The sequence below is a fragment of the Elephantulus edwardii genome, unplaced genomic scaffold (genome assembly GCF_000299155.1).
Source record: "Elephantulus edwardii isolate Elephantulus edwardi_28Jun2011 unplaced genomic scaffold, EleEdw1.0 scaffold00161, whole genome shotgun sequence".
Taxonomy (NCBI): domain Eukaryota; kingdom Metazoa; phylum Chordata; class Mammalia; order Macroscelidea; family Macroscelididae; genus Elephantulus; species Elephantulus edwardii.
This window is the reverse complement of record NW_006399911.1, coordinates 478,092-503,709: the sequence shown is the minus strand read 5'-3', so window position 1 is coordinate 503,709 and position 25,618 is coordinate 478,092. Positions and strand designations below refer to the sequence as shown.

Below are 25,618 nucleotides of genomic sequence, written 5' to 3'. Positions count from 1 at the left end.
GTGTTCTGGTATTCCCATTCTTCTCAGAGTCAGCCACAGTTTCTTATGATCCACACAGTCAAAGACTTTTGCATAGTCAATGAAACACAGATATACATTCCTCTGGTATTCCCTGCTTTCAGCTAAAATTCCTCTAACACTAGTTACAATATCCCTAGTACCATGACCACTTCTAAACCCAGCCTGGACTTCTGGCAGTTCTCTGCTGATGTGCTGTTCCAGTCATTTTTTTATAATCTTCAGTAGAATCCTGCTTACAAGGTTTAAAATTAGCAAGGGAGTCTGTCAGGGTTGTATCCTCTCTCCATACCTATTCAAACTGTATGCTGAGTAAATTATTCGAGAAGCTGGACTCTATGAAGATAAATGTGACATCAGAATTGGAGGATGACTTATTGGCAACCTACATTATGCAGATGATATAATTTTGCTTGCAGAAAGTGAGGAGGACTTGAAGTATTTGTTGCAGAAGATCAAAGAAAGCAGGCTTCAATACGGATTCCATTTCAATGTCAAGAAAATAAAGATTTTTATCACCGGGCGATAGACAGTATCATGATAGATGAAATTGTCAACAACTTCATCTTACCTGGATCCACAATTAACTACAGTTAGGAAATCAGAAGCAGTTGGTATGAGCAGTTAGGAAATCAGGAGATGTATTGCATTGGGAAAGTCAGCAGTTAGGGACTAAGTTTGAGGACTAAGGTGTGTCAGATTCAGGCCACAGTCTGATCACTTGCTATGCATCTGAGAGCTGGGCAGTGAATAACGATGACAGAATTGATGCATTTGAGCTGTGGTTTTGAAGAAGAGTGCTAAACATACTATGGACTGCCAAAAGAACAAACAAATATGTCTTGGAGAGGGTACAGCCAGAGTGCTCTCTAGAGGCAAAGATGTCGAAGTTTCACCTCACATACTTCAGGCATATTGCTGGGAGGGGCTATTCCTTGGAGAGGGCAAAAGGTGATGCTCAAAAGGGTAGAGGAGGGTCAGTGAAGGAGAGGAAGACCCTTAACTAGGTGGAATGACACAGTGACTGCCACAGTGGGCTCTAATGTGTCAGGAAGTAGGAGGATGGCACAGGATAGGATAGGCTTCAGGGTCTGTTGTTTATGGGGTCACTATGGGTCATACTCGACTCAATGGCACCTAACAACCAGTCCACAAGGAGAATGTTCTACATCTTACTTTGGTGAGTACCCACTGGTGTCTGAAAAGCTTACAAATAGTTATCCAAGGTGTTGTAACTATTTTATCTCCTTGTTTGGAACAAAGAAGAGGGAAGGAAAAAAAATAGAAATAATTAGTTCAAAGAACCAATGGAACATTAGAAGCTCTTATTCTTCAACCCTGAGATCAGAACTAGATGATGTCCAGCTACCACTGTTGATCACTCTAAAAGGGACCATAGTAGAAGGCTGTGGATAGAGTGAGTGAAAAATGTGAAATAAAAGTAAAAAAAATGAAAAACAGCAAAGCAGCACAACAATCAGGAAAGAATAACACAGATGAATGTGACCTTTTAAAGATTAAATCACTGTGTGCATCAAAAACTTTTCCTAACCAAGTGAAAAGAAAACTTACTGACTGGGAACAAACATTTGGTAATACCATCTCAGAAAAGTGGCTCATACTGAAAGTTTAGATACTACTATAGGGCCTCCACAAAGAAAGGAGTGACAGCTCAATTACAAATGGGCAAATGACATGGAAAGACCTTTCACAAAGGAAGACACTCAGATGGCCAACAGACACATGAAAAAATGCTCAAAATCACTGGAAATAAGAGAAATACAAATCAAAGCCATAATGATATACCATCTCACCCCAGTAGCAGTAACAAAGTTTAGTAGAGTAGCAAGCAAGAAATGTTGGAGAGGATGTGGAGATATGGGAACTCTCATACACTGTTGGTGGGATTGTAAAATGACATAATCATTCTGGAAGAGAGTTTGGCATTTCCTCAAAAAGTTGAACATAGAAACTCCGTAAGATGCAGCTATTCCACTACTAGGAATATACCCCAAGGAAATTAGAACTGAAGCACAAACGGACATTTGTACATGAATATTCACAGCAGCATTATTCACCATCACAAGAACATGGAAACAGCACATGGAAACAACCACAACTGAAAGGATTGAGAAATTGTGATACATTCATACAATGGAATGCTATGCAGCACTCAGGAACAATGATTTTGAAAAATAGTACATAACTTGGGAGAGACTGAAGAGCATTATGCTGAGTGAACTAACTCAGTCTCAAAAGGACAAATACTGAATAAGATCATTATTGTAAAAATAGAAGGATAACTAGTAAAACATGTATGGGAATTCAAGGGGGAAAGGGCAGAAATGGAGGGGTGAGGATGGATAGGGATGAAATAATAAGATTGCAGAGTTTGGTGGGTGGAAGAAGGGGGGACAAGGAAATGGGAAAGATCTGGGTGACAAGACAGGGTAATGATGGGTAAGGGCTAATGATGATTAATTTTATAAAACATAATACATGAGAATCATTGTATGAAACACAGTATGAATGAGGAATAGTGTGAAACACAATGTATACAAAATTTGTAAGCAAACCAATAATAATAAAAAAAGATATGGAAAGACTTTTCAGAGGCAAACATTCAGATGGTGAATATACACAGGAAGAAATGCTCAACATAACTGGCAATAAGAAAGCTGCAAATTAAAAACCAATGACTTATTATCTCACTCCACTAGCAGTGGCAAAATTTAATAGAACAGCAAGCAATAAATGTTGGAGAGGATTTGGAGAGATCAGAACTCTCATACACCCGGTGGAATTGTAAAATGATACAACCATTCTGGAAGGCAGCTTGGTGTTCCCCCCAAAAACCTGAAAAATAGAACTGAAACACAAATGGAGATTTGTACATCCATGTTCACAGAAGCATTATTCACAATGGCAAGAAAATGGATATAGCCCCAATTTCCATCAACAAACAAATGGGTTGAGAAATTGTGAGACATTCACATGATGGAGCAACGATTTGGAAAAATACTATATAACATGGGAGAGGCTGGAGAGCATTTTTCTGATGAACTAACTCATTCTAATAAGGACAAACACATCATAAGACCATTATTGTAAAAATAGAAGGATAACTACTACGATGTGCATATAAATACAAAGGGGAAGGGAGGGGGGGCTGTGATAAAAGAGTTTGGTAAACAGAAGGAGGGGGATGAAGGAATTACAAAAAATCCAGTAGGAACCTGAAACGATGGGGCAAAGATCAATGGTGATTAATTTTATAAAGCACAATGTATGAAGGGAGCCCTGGTGGCCTAGTGGCAGGAAGCTGCACTGCAATCTTGAAGGGCCACTGTGCGAATCCACCAGATGCTCCACTTGAAAAGGAAGGTCAATTTCCTCCTGTGCCAGTCAGATCTGATTCGCTGGTGTACACACACACACACACACACACACACACACACACACTAAAAATAACCAAAAAAATTTAAAAATAGAAAAAACCCCGCAATGTATTGAAATGATTGTATGAAATGTGTATAAAGGAATGTGTGAAACACAATGTATGCAAATTTTGCATGCAAACAAAAATAAAATACAAACTCAACAACAAACCATAAGGCAGGCTGGCCTAATAGAGACTGGTGGAACCCCCAAGACTATATAACTTTTAGACACTTCAACAAACTTCATCCTCAAGGTTTAACTTGCAGCTAAATAATCAGACCTGTATATAGTCAAAAGGGCAGTATTTGCTCAGGGCAGGAAGGGATTGAGTAGAAAAAGAAATGAGGATCAGCAGGAGGCTGAGGGAAGAGTGTGGTTACATTGTATACATTTTAAGTAACTTCACATTATAAAACATGTATGAATGATTGAATGGAAAACCAATTAGCTTTGTAAATTTTCATTCAAATCCTAATGTCCCACCCAAAATACTAAACAAAACAAAAAATTATCTCATTTACACTGGTCACATTTCAAGTGCTCAAGAAACAAGTCATCCATGGCTACCATTTTGGGCAGTGCAGAAAATACATTTCTATCATCACAAAGAAACACTGTCTCTTGGACAGCAGTGTTGCTTAACAATGCTTATAACCATTATACTATAATCAAGACAAACTCTTCCTATTAAAGAGACAAGTGTAAAAGGAATATCTCATATTACCACCCACCTATTCTTCCAGCTGTGTGGCATGCCTACTGGCTGCAGACAGCTCAGGCAGTTGCTTTGAAAACTAAGGCAATATTCCATAAGGAATCTGCTGGATTGTTCTTCCTCTCCACATCCTGTGCTACCTGCTGGGAAGTTCTAAAATATGAACAAACAACATATGCAAAGATATTCTCCTGAACACCATATCATCTGTTCACTCCTTTTATTGATAATTGAGGCCAGAGAGACTTAGCCAATCTTACCTTGCCTATGTGTGGCACTTAGATTCAGAGTTCCTCTCTCTGCCAAATGACTTAAGATTTTCTTGGCCTCAGTATATACAGCATGCTGAGTATACAGGTTCCTGAGAAAGATCAGACAGGACCTGCTGAACAGGCCTCCAGAAGGATATTGGAAGAGAGGACTTTTTCTGTACTGCTTTATTGTCTAAGGTAGACACAGAGGATTGGGCCAAGTCACTGACATGCAACCACATTGAAGCACTTGGCTGAGCCATGAGGGAGTTAACCCAGAACTGTGCACCTTCCTTCCCCTACCTTTCCCTTGCCAAGCACAGCAACTCTGAGATTGTAGTGGAGGAAGAAGGTGCAGCCCAGTCTCTGCCCACCAGAAGACTGCACCTGGGCCAGGGAAAAGACAAGGCCAGTGGCAACATTCTGGGAACAGCTGGAAACAAGATGGTAAGAGGGTAGATTTGGAGCAGTAGTTCATTGTCTCTTAACTTCTGTCAAATAGAAACAAAAAATTAAATATGTGAATAAAAAGGACCAAAAAGAGTCACAAGGAGAATAGTAATTTTTCCAACTCTGTTAATTAAAGGTATGTACTTAATTTTCACAGAATCAACCATAATGGAAAATTTTATTAGTTCATCTTCTCAAGGCCAATATCTCTGTTCATTTATTTATCAGGAAATCTCTTGTTCCTTGGAGGTACAGTGCTTAGGGAAAACTAGAAAAGATCCCACTTCTGTGAAATTACATCTTATTGATGCAGGTGTGAAAAGGAACAGACCACATAAACAAAGTAATTAATGATAGTGTTGTTGTTATGTGCCATTTAGTTGTGACTCATAATGACCCTATGAACAATAGGTCAGAATCCTGCCCTATCCTGAGCCAATCTCACTGTCTCTGACACACCTACCCTAAGTGCTACCAGTTACTATGTCAATTCATTTCATCCAGGCTCTTCCTCTCTTGCACTTTCCCTCCATCCTTCCTAGAATGATGTCCTTCTCCAAAGACTGAACCCTCCTGGCAACATGCTCAAAGTATATGAGGTGGAATTTCAAAATCCTGGCCTCCAAGGAACAACCTGGTTTCATCCTGTTTGTTCCCTTGACAGTCCACGGTATGCTCAATACTCTTCTCCAGCACCACAACTCAAAGGCATTGACTTTCTTGTCATCCTTAGTCACTGTCCAACTCTCTGATGTGTATCAAGTAAATAAAAAGATCATGACCTGGATCAGGCACACCTTTATCTCTAGACTTACATCACTGTTCTTTAACACTCTGGAGAGGTCCTTGATAGCAGAATTTCCTATCCTGACTGGTGTTGCCAAGAGTGTTGATTGTGGATCTGAGCAAGCTGAAAATTGTTAACAACCTCAATCTCTTCTCCATCACGATGCTGCCAGTTGGTCCAATGGTGAGAATCTTTGTTTTCTTGATGTTGAGCTTCAAGCCATATTGAATATTAGTGTCCTTGACTTTCTGTAACAAGTGCTTCAGGTCCTCCTCAGTTTTACTTGAGCAGGGTTGTGTCATCTGTATAAAGAAGGTTGTTGATGAATCTTCTTTCCGTCCTAATGCTACTGTCCTCCTTATAAAGTCCAGCCCCTCGAATGATCTGTTCCACATATAGATGGAAAAGGTATGGAGAAAGGACACATCCCTTTCTTGATTTTGAACTATGCAGTGTTTCCTTGCTCTGTTTTGACAACTACTTCCTGGTCTAAGTATAGTCTAAGTCAGTTCATCAGGTAGCTGTCCTAAAGATCTTTTGGCACAACCCAGTGAGCACGTTCAGCGCTGTATTTGTTTGTTGAAATACGTCAATTGATATTCCATCTATTCCTGGGGCCTTATTTTTTTGTTAGTTCCTTCAGATCAGCCTGTACTTCCTCCTTCATCACCACTGCTTTTTTTTTTAAAAAAGAAAATGTTATATTGGTTTACTTACAAAGTTCATATACATTGTTTTTTCACATCAGATCTTTCCCATTTCCTTTATCTACTGCTTGCTCTACCCATCAAATTGCATAACCCCATGATTACACTCCTACCCATCCTCACCCCTGTACTTCTACCCTCCACCCATTGGTTCCTCATACACATTTTACTAGTTATCTTTCCATTTCTACAATAATTATCTTACGCAGTATTTGTCCTTATGAAACTTAGTTCACTTAGCATGATACTTTCCAGTCCCTTCCAAGTTAGGTAGTAATTTTCAAAATCATTCCTCCTGCTTTCTGCATAGTATTCCACCATGTGAAGGTACCATAGTTTCTCAATCTATATGATTATGGTTGGACATTTGGACTGTTTGCATGTTCTTAAGATGGTGACTAACACTGCTATGAACATTGATGTACAAATCTCCATTTGTGCCTCAGTTCTAACTTTCTCGGGGTATATTTTCCAAGTAGTGGAATAGCTGGGTCATATGAAATTTCTATGTTCAACTTTTTTAGGAACTGCCAAGCTACTTTCCAGAGTGGTTGTACCATTTTACAATCTCACCAACCACGTATGAGAGTTTCTATCTGTCCACATCTGCACCAATGTTTATTACTTGCTATCCTGTCAAACTTTGCCACTAGTACTGGAGTGAGACAGTATCACATTGTGGTTTTGATTTGTATCCCTCTTACTGCCAGTGATTTTTGAGCATTTCTTCATATGTCTCTTGGTGATCCAAATATCTTCTCTGTGAAGTCTTTCCACATCTTTTGCTCATTTTGTAATTGGATTATTAAGTATTTTTCTTATGGAGGCCCTGTCAGATTCTGTTAACTTTTGATATGAGACCCTTGTCTGAAATGGTATTGCCAAATGTTTTTTGCCCAGTTGGTAGCTTTTCTTTTCACTCTGTTGGAAAAAGTTTTTGAAGTGCACTGGGGTTTAATCTTTAGAAGGTCTTATTCATCAATTTTATCCTCTCCAGATTGTGCATTTCTAGCTGTATTTGGCTAGAAATTTATATCATAGAATAGGCCATCAAAGCTTGATCCAGTTTGCTTCTGATGAACTCTATGATTTTGGCTTTATTCCAAACTCTCTGACCCACCTTGACTTTTGTGTACGGTCTGAGATGATGATCCTGTTTCAGCTTTCTGCAGGTAGTAGTCCAGTTTTGCCAGCACCATTTGTTGAAGAGGTTGTCATTGCTTCTTGATCATTTGTTTCATGAAATTCTTCTCTGTCAGCCAATTCTTTTTGGTAGAGTGACTCTTCATATTCCTTCCAACTTCTTTTAATGCTTCCTAGATTATTTAATATTCTGCCCATAGCATCCTTAAGTATTGCAACTTGAGGCTTTAATTTTTCAGTTCTTTCAGCTTAAGAAATAACAAGCAGGTTCTTCCCTTTTGATTTTGTAACACCAGCTCTTCGTACATTTTGTTATAATATTTTGCTTTCATTTTGTTATAATACTTTGTTTTGTCTTCCCAAGCTGCCCTTTGAAATCTTCTATTCGCAGCTTCTTAATTTCCTGATTTCCCCCCTTGGCTTTGTCTCTTCAGCATTCTAGTGTTAAATTCAAGTCTCTTCTAAAAAAACAAAGAGTCTCTTCTGACATCCATCTCAGTCTTTTCTTCTTCCTGTTTTTGTAAAGGAATCCTTTACATTCTTCATGGATGATATTCTTGGTGTTATCCCATAGCTCATCTGATCTTCATTTATTCAAAGCCTCATTCAGCTGGGATAGACTCAAGGTCATATTTTGGTTTTTGTGATTTTTATTTTCTTTAAATTTGAACCTGTACATGAGTAACTGATAGTCTGTTTGACAACAAGCATCTGGCCTAGTTTTCACAGCTGACAAAGAACTTCTCCAACAAATCTTTCCACAGATGTAATAAATTTGATTCCTGTACATTCCACCAGGTGAAGTCCACTTGTATAGCTACATTTCTATTTTTCACAAAAGATATTTACAATGAAGAAATCATTGATTGTACAAAATTCTATCATTTTGCCTCTAGCCCCATATCTGTCACCAAATCCATAGTTTCTGACTACTGATCCTTCTACCTTGTTCCCAACTTTTTTGTATTCTATTCACCAATTATTAATGAAACTAGGTTACATACATATTCAATCAATTTCTGACTGCAAAATTTGGTAGGTTATCTTCTATTTCCTCCTGTTTGGCTCTGTTCTGAACACATTTAAATGATAGTGGTATTCCTTGTATGTGTGTGGCTGTTATCTGGTTACTCACAACCCTGGGAGGTACTCATCAGCAGGAAATGCATCAGATAGGTGTCATTTAAACACAACTACAGATGTGTGTTCTAGGCAGGCCAGAAAACAGTATTTGCAAAAGCCCTGTGGCAATAAATAGTTTGACAGACTCCAGTTTGCTTGGAGTTGACAGAGTTGGAAGGATAGCACTCCTTACCTCCCTGTAAAGGGAGTAGAATGTTTTTTTGGTGGGAGCTATTTTTGAGGACCCCTGTAATTCCCCATGGGAATTCCACTGGAAATAATTTGTTTTTTAATTCTTCCAGATATATCTGTGAAACATAATGGACCTTTGGATTCTGATGCGGGTTCAAGTTTGATCTCTCCCTCAATGACTCAGGGTCTACACCAGAGTTCTGCTTTTCAATAACCAAGAATTTCTTGTGACTGAAACCATGTGATTTGTGTGAGGATTAGCTTCAAACTAGATTTGTCAATTTATCCTTACTTCCAAAGGCAGCTGTTTGTTTACAGAACTAGCACAAACATTTAAAAAACACATTGTAGATTGTTAATCGAACAATATTGCATAACCAATCAAAATAAAAATAATTTCTCAAAAAAAAAAGTATTTTCTCTATTGCATTGCTGAAACAAACACCTTTACCTTATAATCTCATTTAAGAGCTCAATCTTGATTCTCGGTTTCAGTTTATCTGGACATTCCAGTTCATCTTGTTTCAAAAACCAAAAGCTAAGAAAAATCTCAATATTGATAATTATTGCTTTTATTCTCACCTTCTCCCTTGTTATGCTGGGAGATCTTTTCCATTTGGTTAAATTTAGGGAGACAGACTGGGAGGAGGGGAGTAGGCAGGGGGAAAGTGAGACACAGAAGTAAAGAACAAATTGGTAGGGTGGAGACAGAGAAAATGAAAGATTTTTAGATTTAAGGTAGAGAGAAGTCTTTGAGATTAGTAGTCTATGAAGGAAGAATAAAACAAGAAAAGAGGGTCGAAGGAAGAAGAGAATGGAAAGGGAGAGTGGAAAAGATACAGATAGCTGGAGAGCCACGGAAGTAGTGACTGTGGGGCAGTAAGGCAAAGAGGGGAAAAAGAGCTGGAGAGGGCGCAGCACAGTGCAAGGTGTCCCGAGAAGGGAGAATGGAGAGCAGAGGGAGACAGCCCCAGAAGGGAGCAAGCCCCAGGAGGGAGTGAAGTCACAGAAGACACAGTTAGTAGGGATTAAGACTAGGAGCAGAGAGAAAGCAGGGCTCAGGAAAGGTGTAAAGAAACATTGGCACCAACTCAATGACCTGGGACCGTGGGCCTCACGCAGGAGCTGCGGGGAGAGGCTCACGGGAGGGGGGTACCCAGCTCTGGGAAGGACCGAACCGGGCGCCGGCCAATGGGAGTAGCGAGGTGGCCGTGGGGAGGGGCTTAATGGCGGAAGCGCGCAGGGCGGAGCCGAGGTGGGGCTCTCAGGGCGAGGTACCCGGAAGGGGTGGGGGTGGGGAGCCGAGCTGACAACCTGTCAAATCCACTTCAGGACAAACTAGGTCACGCGCTCCTCGCGCCAGGGCGCCCCCGCAGCTGTAGGGGCGGGGGAGTGTCCGGGACACCTGCCTACCCCCTTCCCCAGACGCTCTGGGGCCCTGGTCAGGCCCGAGCGCACAGCCCCAATCCGCCATCGGCCCTGTTGCAGCCACCATAGCGTAAGAGCTCTGGCCTGCGCCAGATCCGACCTAGGGTTCCAGCGACTGTCCCCCTCGGAAGTTTAAGGACGCCTTCCCCGCCTCCACTCCGCACTCACCCCACCCCCACCTCCGCCCCCACTTCACCCCTCCCCACCCAGTCCCGCCCCGCCCCCGCGTCCCCTGGGAGGCTTCCACGCCACGCCGTCTTAAAGGGGACTCCCAGCGCGCCCTGGGCGGAAGCGAGTGGACGACGCACTACTTTGCGCGGAAGGATCGGGGTTATGAGAGGCCGCCTCGGGACACCTGCAGCCGGCGAGAGCCGCCTCGGTCGCGGACCCTTCTTTGTGTCACTGTAACAGAGTAACACGCCTCTCTTACCGGGTTCCCTGAGCTCTGATCAAGCAGCCCTCTAAGTGAATTCACGCAACTGAAATGAAATAAAGTCTCAATTACAATTCAGCATTGATTGAAATTCTCACAGCTATCACCATGAAATTTATGCCCTTGCAATTTCTGTGCTTACACCATCCATTCCTCTTAAGTATAGATTCGTAGTTAGGGCTGTGTGTATCTTTTAAACGTCTTCAAAATTAATCTCTCAAAAATTATCACACCTTCTCCCCCAACCAACTGCCATTGAGCCCTTTAGTACTCCGTGACCCTCTAGCACAGAATAGAGCTGTCCTATATGATCTTCAAGGCCATAAAGGGAACAGACTACATCCTTCTGCTTCAAGAGCGAGTGAGTGCCAACCTGCACCTTTCAGTTAGCCCCGCAAGCGCTTAACTACTGCACCACCAGAAGTCCACAAATCAAGTAATACTTATACTAATATATTAATTTTATTCATCATTATTTCTCCACACAGGGATTTTCCATTGAGTGGGCAGTAAACTTGGTGTTTTGTTTTGTATTCACTACTTGGCCACTTAAATTGTAAATTTTCCTCCACAACAAGCTCTACACTTCTTCCAAGTCCTTTAGCTCTACAGTAAAATTTAGATAAAAGCTAAAATGTGTGAATTTAATGACAGAAATTATTCTAAATGCCTTTACAATAATGTTACAATGAAATGGAACAAAGAGAAGCATTTTAAATCCAATAGCATTCCTTTACTCAATACATGGTTGTTGAATGTTTATATATAAAGCATTGTGCTCAATTTTCATTAATTTACCACATGCATTTTTTTCCACAAATAAAATAATTTTCTTTTGTTTTAAAGTCAACCTTTATTTAAATACATTTCAGCTACTGCATCAGGGAAATATAAAACACATTTTCTGTTTACAGATTCACAGATTTAAATGTTAAAATGAACAGGAGCTGCAGCAAAGCAGTGGGAAAAGCAAAGCCAGTTTTTGAGAAAATAGTGCAAGAAATTTCTCTGCTAACTCAAAGGCACAAAGTTTGAATCCAGCAGTTGCTGCACAGGAGATAGATGGATGGGTAATCTTCTTCTTTGAGATTTACTGCCTCTGAAAAACTGCTGGAGGGTCAGCCACAGGTCGTTCCAATTGAATGGTGCACAACAACAATTAATTAGCAACAGTATTATGCTTGAGGGGAGCTCTGGTTGCGAAGTCCTTAGGGAGTTGCCACACTAACCAAAAGTTCTTAGAATCAGAAGATCCACTGAAGGGTCAACTATGAGTAGGTTCTCACTTCACAGCAATGAGAGTATTGTTCTTGAAAGGAGTCCTGGTGGCTTTTTGCGTTGAGCTGCTAACAGAACAATAACAAAGAGGACAAAAGCCAAGTATTTTTCTTCAAAAAACCACAGAATTGCCCTTAACAAAGACAACACTGTTAAAACTTTAGAATGGTGGACATTAGACACATTGTTTTTGTTAAGTGCAATCGTGATTGAATCAAATCTGACCCATAGCAACCCTATGAATAAGAGATCTGAACACTGTCCTATCTTGTGTCATCCTCACACTTCCCATTGCCATTCTGTGTAAGTCCACCTGGTTGAGGGTCTTCGTCTCCTTTGCCAACCCTTTTTGAGCATCATGTCCCTTAATAGCCTTCCCTAGCAACATGCCCAAAGTATGTGAGGTGAAATCTCGTCATCTTTGCCTCCAAAGAACACTCTGGCTGCATCCTTTCCAAGATATATTTGTTCTTTTGGCAGTCCATGGGATGCTCAGCTCTTTTCTCCAACACCACAGCTTAAATGCATTGATTCTAAAAAAAAAAAAAAGGCATTGATTCTTCTTCTGACTTTGTTATTCATTGTCCAGCTCTCAGATGGCATACCAAGTGCTCAGAAAGACCACGGCCTGAATCAGATGCACCTCAGTCCTCAAATTGACATCATTATTCCTCAATACTTTGGAGAGGTCCCTAACTGCAGACTTTCCTTGTGCAGTATGTCTCCTGATTTCCTGGCTGCTGGTACCACCTAAGATGAAATTTTCTCCATTAATCATGATGTTGCCTATCAGTCTAGTGGCAAGAATCTTTGTTTTCTTGATATTGACATGCAATCCATATTGAAGGCTGTATTCCTTGATCTTCTGCAACAAGAAGTTCAAGTTCTCCTTATATTCAGTAAGCAAGGTTGTGTCATCTGCATAATGCAGGTTACTGATGAGTCTCTCCTTCTGATCCTGACACTACATTTCTTGAGTTGGAACCAATTCATAGCTGACCCTATAGTGAGTTTTCAGAGGCAGTTAATCGCTCAGGAGATTGAACATCCTTTTCCTGTGGAGCAGCTGGTGGCATTGAATCACACGCCTTCGAGATTGCAGTGCAACTTCTTACCGCTAGGCCACCAGTTGTTGTTGTTGTTATGTGCTATTGAGTCACATAGTGACCCTATATACAACAGCCATAAACCCTGTTCTATCCTGTGTCAATCTTATTGTCTCTGACCCTATTACCCCAGTCACTGTATCAATCTATCTAATTGAAGGTCTTCCTCTCCTGTGCTTTTCTTCTCCAAAGACCCTTCTTGCAACATGCCCAAAGTATGTCAGACAAAGCTTCAGAATCCTTGCCTCCAAGGGAAGCCTGGTTTCATCCTTTCTAGAACTAACCTGTTTATTCTCTTAGCAGTCCGTGGTATATGGTATACTCAATACTCTTCTCTATCACCACCTAAATTCCAAAACTTTCTTAGTAACAGGTTTGAGGCCTTGAACACTAATGAGTGAAGATCAGATGAGCTGTGAGAGGATATCAAGAATATCATCCAGGAAGAATGCAAAAGATCATTACAAAGACAGAGGAGGAAGAAAAGACCAAGATAGATATCAGAAGAGACTCTGACTATTGTACTAGAGCACTTAGAAGCCAAAGCAAAGGGAAGAAATCAAGATATTAAGGAGCTGAACATAAGGTTTTAAAGGGCAGCTTGGGAAGATAAAGTATTTTAATGAAATGTGAAAGAGCTGGAGTCAGAAAATCAAAGGCACCAAACTTGCTTAGCATTTCTTAAGCTCAAGGAACTAAAGAACAAATTCAAGTGTCAAATGACAATACTTCAGGATGTTTTGGGCAGACTATTAATAATGATCCAGGAAACCATAAAAGAAGGTGGAAAATTAGTTTACTTCCTGAACCAATATTATCTAGCATCTTGGGAACTCTGGTAGAGATGAAACAAATGTCAGATATGGAGAGATTGGCCAAAAAAAAGAACATAGGTGTACGGAGCTGGATATCAAAGCCATTGGCCAGAATGATGAACAAGTTTCCCATAATTGTGACCAAGTACATGGCCAGGAAGAGTCCAAATAGGAAAGGTTGCAGTTCTGGATGCTCAGAGAGGCCCAGTAGGAGAAATTCATAGATGCTGGTCTCATTTCTTTTGTCCACATCTGAAATTCTGTACAAAATAAACATTACTGCAATACAAATTACTTTAAAAAGTAAAACATCCTTGGCAAGTTCTGGAGGCCTAGTGGCAAGAAGCTGCACTGCAATCCCAGAGGTGCCTGGTTCGAATCCACCAGATGCTCTGTTAGAGAAGGAGGGACAATCTCCTCCTGTATCAGTCAGATCTGATTTGACGGTACACACACATTCAAATAATAATAAATTTTTTTTTATTAAAGGTAAAGCATCTTGTGTTGCAAGTTATCTGAACCTCTGTTTTTTAAAAAATTCCATGGTTGTAATTATTTTATTTTTATTAATTCTGTGTTATAATTGCCCTCTTTAAGAAATACAGTTTAAATCTGATTATTTGTAAAATTATAGGCTGATGTCAGCATGTAAACCAAATAGTCAAGTTGCCTTCATTTTGTTATCACCACAATACAGGTTAGACATCATGTGAAAGTATCCTTGAATGCATATACCTTATCAATGTAAACCTTTCCCTTCACTTTCTGATAATAAAGCCCCTAAATATAGCACATTAAATAAAAGGGTTATTTTTGTTGTTACGTGCCATTGAGTCACCTGCGACTCGTAACAGCCCTATGTACAACAGCCCTAAACCCTGCTCTACCCCTTGCCAATCTATTGTCACCGACACGCCTATCCCCATTACCCCAGTCACTGAATCAATCCATCTCAGAGGGTCTTCCTCTCTTGCACTGTCCTGCCACCCTCCCAAGCATGACATCCTTCTCCCAAGACTGGTCCCTTCTTGCAACATGTCTAATGTATGTCAGACGAAGCTTCAGAATCCTTGCTTCCAAGAAGCCTTCACCCTCTTCAGGACAAACTTGTTTGTTCTCCTAGCAGTCCATGGCATAATCAGTACTCTTCTCCAGCACCGCAGCTCAAAGGCATCAACTCTCCCTCTATCATCCCTAGTCATTGTCCAGGTCACAATTAATTGCAAATAACATGGCCTGGAACAGATGCATCTTTCTAGAAGAAGAAGGAGATGGAGAAGGAGGAGGAGGAGGAGGAGGAGGAGGAAAGAGTGTACAAGAGTTATTCTACCAAAAGGAATTGGTGGACACTGAAAAGAATTTCATGAAACAATGTATGAGCAAGAGCCTGTAGTGATGAAGGAAGAAGTTCAAGCTGCTCTGAAAGAATTGGCAAAACACAAAGTAACCAAAGCTCCCTTATTATAGAGTCCAGCTTCTCAAATAATATGCTCAGCATACAGATTGAATACATATGGAGAGAGAATACAACTCTGACACACTCTTTTAATTTTAAACCATCTAGACTTCCCCTGCTCTGCACAGTCTCCTGGGCTAGGTATAGGTTTCACAATGCACAATTAACATTCTTCTCAATGTTTGCCATACCATGTTAGATAAGTTAATAAGTAAATGAAAAGTGTTACTTTTGTATGTATTTTCACTTCTTTAACAAAAGGTGGGAAAACACGGTGTTTTAAAATTGAACATTTTGATAATGTGTTGCATCTCTCTGCTTTTTAACTTCTAATTTTACCAAGAGAGCTCTGATGGCATGCCTTATCAGGAGTTGTGCTGCTAACCCAAAGGTGGCTTGAATCCACCACAGGTTCCTGTGGACAATGAGGAACAGTCTCCTCCTATGCAATTTACAACACCGGAAACCCAGTGGAGGGGCAGCTATGATGGTTTCTACTAGATGGCAAGTAGATGTTGTTATATGTCTGTCAGTTGGAACCTACTCAAAGCTGACCCTCCAGTGGGTTTTGAGAGGCAGTAAATTGCACAGAAATTCCATCTTTCTCCCAAGGAGCAGCTGGGGAAATTGAACCATGTGCTCTCCAATTGGCAACACAACTCTTTATCACTAGAGAGGTAAAGAGTTCATAAGAATTAATTTTACAAGTTAACACCTTTATATCTCTCCTTAATTATGAAAATTAGAAACATTCTTTCTTTGTTCTTTTGTTATATTCTTTGCTAGCAAATTCTTTTGGAAGGAAATGAATAACCTTTATAGATGTATTTACTGTTTTGCCTAAATACTTTGTGTATCATTTTCAACAAGGATTTTTATCATTACATATTGAACTGTCTTGGCACAGTTTCATTTCTCAGTCAATAGTGTCTTTCCTGGATTAGAAGCAAATGTAGACAACTTTGTTATTTTTTGGGGGAGGGGACCAGGTTGTTCTGATGAGCTTGGGCTGTGTGGTTCGAAGCTAATTTTGGACTTGATATGGTTTTCTGTGAATGAGAAACTGGGGTTTTTTGTATGTCATAGAGTCAGACCCAACACATAGCCAGCCCTCAGACAGGTTTTCAGAGAGTTAATTGCACGGGTGGTGATTGCCCATCCTTCTCCAGTAAAGCATCTGGGGGTCTTAAATCTGGTCTTGAACCATGTGTGTACAGGATTGCAGAACAGCTTCTTGCCACTAGGTTACCTTGAATTAGAGGTTCTAAACCAGAAGTTTGCAGATGTGTATTTTGTTTATCTTTCACAATATTTAGAAATTTAAAAATTAAGTTTTCAAGATGGCTTGAAAATAGGAGCTGAAAGCATTAGAACATTCTGCCTTTTGAAAACTGGAACTTCTGGCTCTTATTTCTTGGGTGGCAACATTCAGCTGTAGCTGACTGACTGGTTGCTGCCATCGTTAGACAGTGCATAGTCTCCATCCTTCTGATAACTGCTATTTAGATTTTTCACTTTAACCATCTGGCCATTTTAGAGCACTGTTTTTAGAAATATGCAAGGTAGGTTATTTAAAATTGTAGACGACTTCAGCCCAGAAGGGATATATAGGCAAAGAATGATCTTGGATGTTGTTCTAGCTAAACTTTATGAGCTGGGAAATAGGGAGTTTCGAGAACTATATATGTCAATTGGATGTCCCGTTAGCTGCCTTACCAGTCCTTCAGGTACTGACAAAGTTCAGATTGTGCCAAAGTAACAATTTTGCTTAAAAATGGAAAGAATGTTTTTGTAGGCAAAATTTTGGGAGTGGTTATCACTGAGTAGGAGGATAGTGGCCTGGATTTCCCAAAATTTCACTGCGGATACAATCAAAGGAAGATAAAAGAATGAAAATTATTTCCTTTTAATTAAATTAAATAAATACATGTACTTAAATTACAACAACAACAACAACAAATTAATAAAAATCAAGCAGTAAACATACTTACTGTGCTCTATTACAGAAATGAAACAAGAAAATATTATAACATTGCTACAAATGTTACCATCTCCATATTTTAAAAATGTTTTCTAATTATCTCTAGGGGACTGGGCAAGAGAAAAGAGGACAAATGGTTGAACATAACCTACTCCCAATATTCTGAAAGTGACTTGAAGAACATGTCTCCCTGATGGCACATCTGTGTGTGGAACAGCATAGTGCATAACACTTTCCCTTCTGTGGCCTTGTGCTAAGAAGCTGAGCTGCAATCCCAAAGGCATGTGGTTTTAGTCGACCAACTGCTCTGCAGGACAAGGACAAGCAGTCTCCTCCCGTGTGATTTATTGCTTCTGAAAATTCACTGGAGGGTCAGCTATGAGTCAATTCCAACTGGCAAACAACAGCAGTAGGAAAGTCCCTCAGCTCCCTCTCTACTTTCCCTGGAGGCCTGTAAATTGGTAAGGGCCTGGCTGGGAGAAGCTGGTTGAGTGTGGCAAAACTTATCAAGACAGGTCAAGTGGGTGATTATCTCTGAAATAAAAGATGGAGACATTTTGCTAGGGTACCAGGGAGAGCAAGGCCTGTCTAGAAACAAAGAGCTGAGCTATCAAGAGGAAGGAAGGAAAGTTTGATTAGGGTAGAGTTACCAAGATTATAAGGTTGCTGGGTTGCTGGACATTTTGGCAGGTTGGCTGTATTGAAATTAACCATTTTTTTTAAAAGATAATTTAATAGATAAAGATAGAAAGAATCTGTATCTAATATAATGCATTATAAGAAACATTAGAGAAAGTTCTTCAGGCTGAAAGGAAGTGATACTAGACAGTGACGTGGATATACAGAAAGAAATATAAAGACTGATAAAATATGTGGAAAGTACTAGAAGACAATATAAACATATTCCCCCTTTTTTTTCTTGAAATGGATTTAAAAGTTAACAGAATTAAACAATAATGATACAATTATATTTGTTGGGTTTATAACTAAAACTACATATATACTTCTTTGTGTGCTTATGTGTATATTGTTGCTGTTCACTGTCAGAGTCTGCAGCAACTCATGGCTGACTATTCATCAGGCTCTCAGAGGCTGTAAACTGCATGGAAGAAGAGTGGCCTTCTTTCTCCCATGGAGCTGCTGATGCCTTTGAACCATCTGCCTTTGAGAGGGCAGTGCAGCTCTCTATTAACTATCCAATAAATACACATATTTAAAACATCTGGTAGTATTGTCCATGGGTAGTCGCACTGCCAACCCAAAGATGGTACATTTCTGGCAGTTGGAATCCATTAGTCACTCCAGAAGACAAAAGATGGGCAATCTCTTGTGAAATTTATAGCCTCTGAGGACCTGCTGGAGGGCTGGCTATGAGTCAGTTTTGACTCACTAGCAATGAACAACAACAGTTACATGAAATGTTGCACTGGAGAAAGCTAGATAAATCGTAGATGAGAACTCTTTGAAATATTTTTGCCAATTCTTATGTTACTTTAAAATGAAAAGTTTAAAATGATCTTAAAAAACGGTAATTTAAGATGTAGCTCTGATGCACACCCATGTTTATTGCAGCTTTGTTCACAATAGCAAAGATCTGGAAACAACCCAAGTGCCTATCAACAAACGAACAGATAGAGAAGCTCTGGTATATTCACAAAATGGAATACTATGCAGCATTGAAAAACAAGGAACATATAAAATATTATACAAAATGGGTCACCCTGGAGTACATTATGCTGAGTGAAATATCTCAGTCACAAAAGGACAAATATTGCACAGGGCCACTGTTGTAAAAGGGGACTGACATCAGGGTTGAGGGAAGACAGAAAAGGAGGGGAAGAATGATGTATATTGCACTGAAACAGATGAAGAAGAGAACTGTTAAAGAGGGACATATGAATGGGTATTCTTGTCATTACGGAAGTCCAGAGTAAAGGCTGCATAGTGGAGTGGACTTTGCGGTGAGGGATTGCATAACAATGAAAGCGTTTTTCTTTTCAGGGAGAAGAGTGAATTGGGGGGTAGGGAAAAAAGTGCAACAATGAATGACTGGAAACCCTTAGTTTCTGTAAACTTTCATTAAAATTATTTAAAAAAAAAATCTAGCTCTGGATAGAAATTTCCAATACTCATTACTTACTACCATTGAGTTAGCACCAAGTCAAGTAACCTTCCATTGGGGGTCCAAAGTTGTAAATCTCATGGAGGACATTACTCATATTTCTTCAGTGGAAGCGCTGGTGGATTTGAACCAACAGAGAGTCTTGATCATTGGGTTAGTCGTTCAACTCCCTATAACGAGGCAGCTACTAGACTTTTGGACCGCCCCAAAACATTAGGAAAATTTACTAACAGTTATTATAACTTAGTCAGGAAGGTCAAGTTGCAGCTATGTTGACTATTCTGTTGTGTATGTACCATCAAACTGGAACCCATAGCTGACCCTCCAGTGGGTTTTCAGAGGCATTAATCACACAGGAGAAGGTTGCCCATCCTTCCCCCCTGGAGCAGTTGGTGGATTTGAACCATGTGCCATCAGGATTGCAGCACAGATACTTACCCACTAGGACACTGGAGCTCCCTACTCAAGTTTTTTTTCTACACGTTGTTTTTTCAGTTAATATGATTTATATCATACTTACCTAGATCCTCTACTAATATGTACATTTACACTAGCAGTTAACAGCTATGAATAGAGGCAGTAAATATGAGTAGAGGCAAAGAAAAACTACACCTGCTGGGATTTTCCCCCTCCAATTGTATATTTAAAAATGAAATATAGGTTTAGGAAGGTAAAGTGAAAAATGAAGACAACTAGAATGACAAAAACAAAGCAATTTTCAACCTGTTTGAATTTTCTTGCAATGACGGTTTTTTTACATTTCATCCAAACAATTCTTGATTTCATTTTGTAGTAGCTTTAAGTCTCTTTTAGAAAAGGTGAGGGTACATATAATGAATAAATAACATCAAGACATTTTGTCACAGTAGAAAAAAACACCTGCATTTGCAAACAATAATCTCTCCCTTGTTTCAATATTGCTTAGTTGGACCTAAGCAATTTTTTTAATTGGCTTGGCATACTTGTAAATTAACAGTCAGAATAAGATGGCACAGACACAATTTTGACTTTGCTTTTTACTGTACAGTTGTGCACAGCATGCCAATGATTCAGACAATGTCCTAACGGATTAGGTATGTTGTTGTTGTTAATTGCCTTTGAGTCGAGCACGACTCATAGAGACCCTATGAACAAAAGGCCTGAAGCTCCTCTACAGATATCAACATTTATCAAAGTTCATAGAGTTTGCAGAGGCAAGTTGTTTAGGAAGTGGATGCCACTCCTGCTTCTAAACCTATCATAGTATGTTATTGGTTGAGTCATCGGCAATGTATAGTGACCCTATGTACAGCAGCTCTGAACCTTCCCTGTTCTGAGCCAGTCTCACTAATTCTGACACACCAACCCCCAACATTCCTATTACTGTATCAATCCATCTCACCCAGGTCTCCCTCTCCTGTGCTGTCCATCCACCCATCTGAGCATGATGTCTTTCTCCAAGGATCTATCTCTGCTGGCTGAGTGCCCAAAGTAAGTGAGTAATGTCTTTGGTGTAAGTTCCCCTTAAAGATAGACTTAGAAACAGAACTAACTCATAATTTGAGAACTGTTATATATAGTATAGTGTTTGTACAAAAAGCCCTGGTGAAGTAGTTGTATTGGCTGCAAACAACAAATGTTGGTGAGGTTGTGGAGATACTGGAACCCTTATTCACTGTTGGTGGGAGTGTAAAATGGTACAACCACTACGGAAGGCTGCATGACATTTTCTCAAAAAGTTGCAAATAGAAATGCCATTTGACCCAGCAATTCCACTGCTGGGAATACACCCCAAAGAAACCACCACCCAAGCTGATATATGCATGCCCATGTTTATTGCAGCTTTGTTCACAATAGCAAAGAGTTGGAAACAACCTAAGTGCCCATCAACAAACAAATGGATAGAGAAGCTCTGGTATATTCACACAATGGAATACTATGCTGCATTGAAAGACAAGAAACTCATGAAATATTGTACAAAATATGTGACTCTGGAGGACATTATGCTGAGTAAAATATCTCAATAAAAAAGGACAAATACTGCATAGTGCCATTGCTATAAAACTGGACTGACATTTGGGCTGGGGGAAACAGATGAAGGAAAGAACTGTTTAAAAAGGATATATGATTAGTTATTATAGTCATGATGTGAGTCCAGGGCAAAGGCTGCATAGTGGCGTGGGCTTGAGGGGGAGGGATTGTATAACGATGAAAGAATTTTTCTTTTACTTTTCAAAGAGAAGAGTGAACTGGGGTGGGGGGAGGGGTGGGCAGGAAGGAAAGTGCAACAATGAATGAATGGAAACCCTAAGTCTCTGTAAACTTTCATTAAGAGTAATAATAAAAATAAATAAAGAATTAATTAAAAAAAATATTGGCTGCTAACCAAAAGATCTGAGGTTTGATTATACCAGCAGGTGGGATAAAGATGGGAAATTTCCTCTCATAAAAATTTACAGCCTCAGAAACTCAGAGGAGGGTCTCTATAAGTCAGAATCAATTCTACGGCAGTGAGTTGCACAATATCTAGATCATAGAATATCCTGTTTCACAGAACATATTGTGGACATTAAGTGATACTTGTCTATACTTCTTCCTGTTTTGGCTTTATGTCAATTGTGTTTGAGGATGTCCTAAGACACAAAGATCTAGCTGTCCCTTTTCATTCTTCATGCCTTTAGTTCACTCACCTCTTTATTACTCTCTTTCTGCTGAAAGTATATCTTGGCTAATGTGTGCCCCTCTCATTCTGTCAGATCATTTTAATAAAGTATTAATCCTGATCTATGTTGATCTAATCTATTAGTTACTTATGAATGGACAATTACTTAGTTTCTTAGAAAGGACGATTCATGAGGCAGGGACTCCTCTCTCTTGCTCTCTGCTGTATTCTCAGCTCAAAGGAGGCCTGGCACCTAAGGGGTTATTTCTGTTATGTGCTGTTGGGTTGACTACATCTCTCAAAGTGACTCCATGAACAACAGATTTGAACCTTGCTCTGCCTTGTGCCATCTCATAATCTCTGTCATCCTGTCCATCTTGTCGAGGATCTTTCTCTCTTTCTCTGACCCTTTGTTTCCCAGAATGATCATTTTCCCAAGGACTGGCCCTTGACAGCATGCCCAAAGTACATGAAACAAAATTTCACCATCCTTGCCTCTAAGAAGCACTCTGACTGCACTTTTTCCAAGACAAATCTGTGTGTCTTTTAGAAGGCTATACAATATTCTTCCCCAACACTACAAGTCAAATAGGATTCTTCTACGGTATTCCTTATTTGTATCCAACATTCAGATGAATAGGAAGTAAGTGAAAATATGGTTTGGATGAGGTTCAGCTTACTCTTTAACATGACATCATTGGTCTTTAGCACTTTTGAGAGGTCCTTGAACAGCAGATTTCCCGAATACAACACTTTTTTTTTTAAGCTAAAGGAGCTTTATTAAGGCGTCTCCTGGGCAGGATTGCTTGGTCTGAAGAGAGAGAAAAAGGCAGAGGGACAGACCAGGGAAACACCACACCCTAAAGTGGATCCTAATCCACTTTATAGGTTTTATAGTAAGGGTCTTTAGGGAGGTAAGGGAGGGGCATTCCACTGTGGTTTAGCCAGGTGGGGTGGTAGTTGAGGCTGTTCACTCCCTTTGTTGACATGTTGATATTCCTTGAATCCTTTGTTCTACCTTTGACTTTGGTTCCCTCCTGACATCCCAGCCTCTTTAGTGAGAAAAAGGGCAACAATATTCTTTCTGGTTACTTTTTGCCGAACAGGGGTAAAGATCTGGGGCTCAGAGGACGGATTGGGATGGCACAGGACCAGTAGCTAGGGGAGATTATCAAGTTGGTCATTTCTTTTATCCTGCTGCTTGAAGGGTTACTCTGGCTTCTGCAGTGGTGATGGGGGTCATTGAATCTGGGCATCTTCTATCTTCAGCGGCCAGGCCTAAGACGTTGGCCAGGATGGGGACCAGGTTTGGTGGAGGGGCTGCCTTCCTGCAGCTAAGTGTGGAAGGGCAGTCAGTCTTCCAATGGCCCTAGTGTCCCACAGATAGGGCAAGGCCGTGTCTGAGGGCGAGGGTTAGGGCAGTGGTTAGCCCCATGACCCTCTTTGCCACACCTGAAGCATGCATCAGGAGGTAACTGGCTCATCGAACAAGGATGTGTTTTCTGACCACTCACCACTGCTGCTGCCACTGCATGGAGGGCTTGAGTCTGCAGATTTGCTTTCTGGAGGGCATGAGACTCTTTATCAGCCTCTGCCTGTTCTTCTTGAGCATTAAAACTTTAAATGCCATGTTACCAGGTCTCCATTAGATGTTTGGGGGCTGTCCTCAGCCTTTTTGAGTTTCTTTTTAATGTTAGGGGCTGATTGATAAGATGAGTAGCTAGGATGGTGGCCCCTGCTGGAGAGGTAGGGTCTAAGAGGGTATATTGAGTCAGGCCTTCAGTGAGACAGTTAAGGAAAGCAGCTGGGTTCTGATCAAAATTGACTGCTTTATGGGAGATGGCATGTAGCCTGCTAACAGACATTGAATCATACGATTACCCCGGGCTTGACCATCTCTTCCTGCTGCTGTATTAATTTGGTATGTCCAATTTGGCTCTTGCTGGGGGATGGCTTGTGGGCCAACCGACATGGAGCCGTCCATTAAATATAGTTGGTCTGTGTGCTGCTGAGCAGCAGTAAGAACATGCTCTTTTTCCTCTGGCATCAGAGTAGAGGACAGTACCACAAACAGGCCATGCCAGGTGAGATCGTAGGTCTGGGTTAGGTACCTAAACTCTTTGATATAGGTTGTCAGGTCTTTGGAAAATGAACCTAAACGTTTTTCAGTTGATAATTTTAAAATATACAGAATGCATGAGCTCTAAACTAGTACAATATTAACCTTAAAATAAAAAGGAAGAGGCCGAGAGCGTATTTGTCCTGCCTGTTTTCAGCTGGGTGACCGCGTTGTAGTCGGGATGATGAGCTGCGCGGTGGCTGCGGCCACTCGCCCACTGTGGCGGATGTGCACGAATGCCCGGCGGCCCCATTCAGCTTATGGAAGGAAGATGAATGTCAGATTTCAGAGTTCAGGAATGACCTTGGACAATATCAACTGGGCAGCTGTGGATTGAATAATCCGAGTGGATCACACAGGCGAATATGGAGCCAACCGCATCTATGCAGGGCAGATGGCCGTCCTGGGCCGGACAAGCGTTGGGCCGATCATCCAGAAAATGTGGGATCAAGAAAAGGACCATTTGAAGAAGTTCAGTGAATTGATGGTTAAATTCAGGGCCCGGCCGACAGTTCTGATGCCCTTGTGGAACGTGATGGGATTTGCCCTGGGAGCTGGGACGGCCTCGCTCGGGAAGGAGGGCGCGATGGCTTGCACCGTGGCTGTGGAAGAATCAGTAGCACATCACTATAACAACCAGATCAGGACATTGATGGAGGAGGATCCTGAAAAATATGAGGAACTTCTTCAGATAATAACGAAATTTCGGGATGAAGAGCTTGAGCACCACGATACAGGCCTGGAGCACGATGCGGAATTGGCTCCAGCCTACGCCCTTCTGAAGAACGTTATTCAAGCTGGATGCAGCGCAGCGATATATTTGTCAGAAAGGTTTTTAAATCATGCCTTTGAGGGAGGCTTATGGTTTTCAATGTGTGAAAAAAGGAAATGTGCAATTATTGTTTATTAATGTACTGTGAATGTGGTTGTTTGGTTTTTTTGTTTTGTTTTGTTTTGTTTTTTTTAAATCCTTTAATGAAATCTTCAATGTTAATTTTCCTCTGGATTGTTTTAGGTCCTAAGGGTGACAGTTGAACAAACATTCAAATTAAAGTAAATGAAGTTAATCTTTGGTAAAAAAAAAAAAAATAAAGAGGTAAACTTGAAAATGTTTTCAGGTCTGAACTGTCTGAAAAATTTAAAGTGGGTAGAAAATGCTTTAAAGAAAAAGGAAATAAAATAAAATTCTTAGACCTGTTAGTAAAAGAAAGAGAAAGAAGGGTGTTGTTGGATAGAATTTATATTTTACAGGAATTGGTTGGCTAAGTTTTGATAGAGGGTAATGTGCTGGAATGGGTAGGGGCAGGTTGGGAGGAGAGAAGGGATATTTAATCTGGAGGTTAAGGGAGAGTATTTACTGGGTAGGGTCAGAAAAAAGGAGAGATGATGTTTTATCTGCATGTTAGGGTGGGA

At 40.5% G+C, this 25,618-nt stretch overlaps 1 protein-coding gene and 1 pseudogene across 1 annotated transcript in view; both read left to right on the top strand.

Annotated features, from left to right (window-relative positions):
* CCT8L1P overlaps positions 1-10,670 on the top strand; it is a 130,745-nt gene extending 120,075 nt beyond the window's left edge. The window contains exon 3 of the mRNA XM_006895185.1: positions 10,386-10,670. Coding sequence (XP_006895247.1) covers positions 10,386-10,670 — 285 coding nt within the window. The remainder of the gene's footprint in view (positions 1-10,385) is intronic.
* A 13,719-nt stretch (positions 10,671-24,389) lies between these two features.
* LOC102872879 lies at positions 24,390-25,115 on the top strand (annotated as a pseudogene).
* Positions 25,116-25,618: the final 503 nt, after the last annotated feature.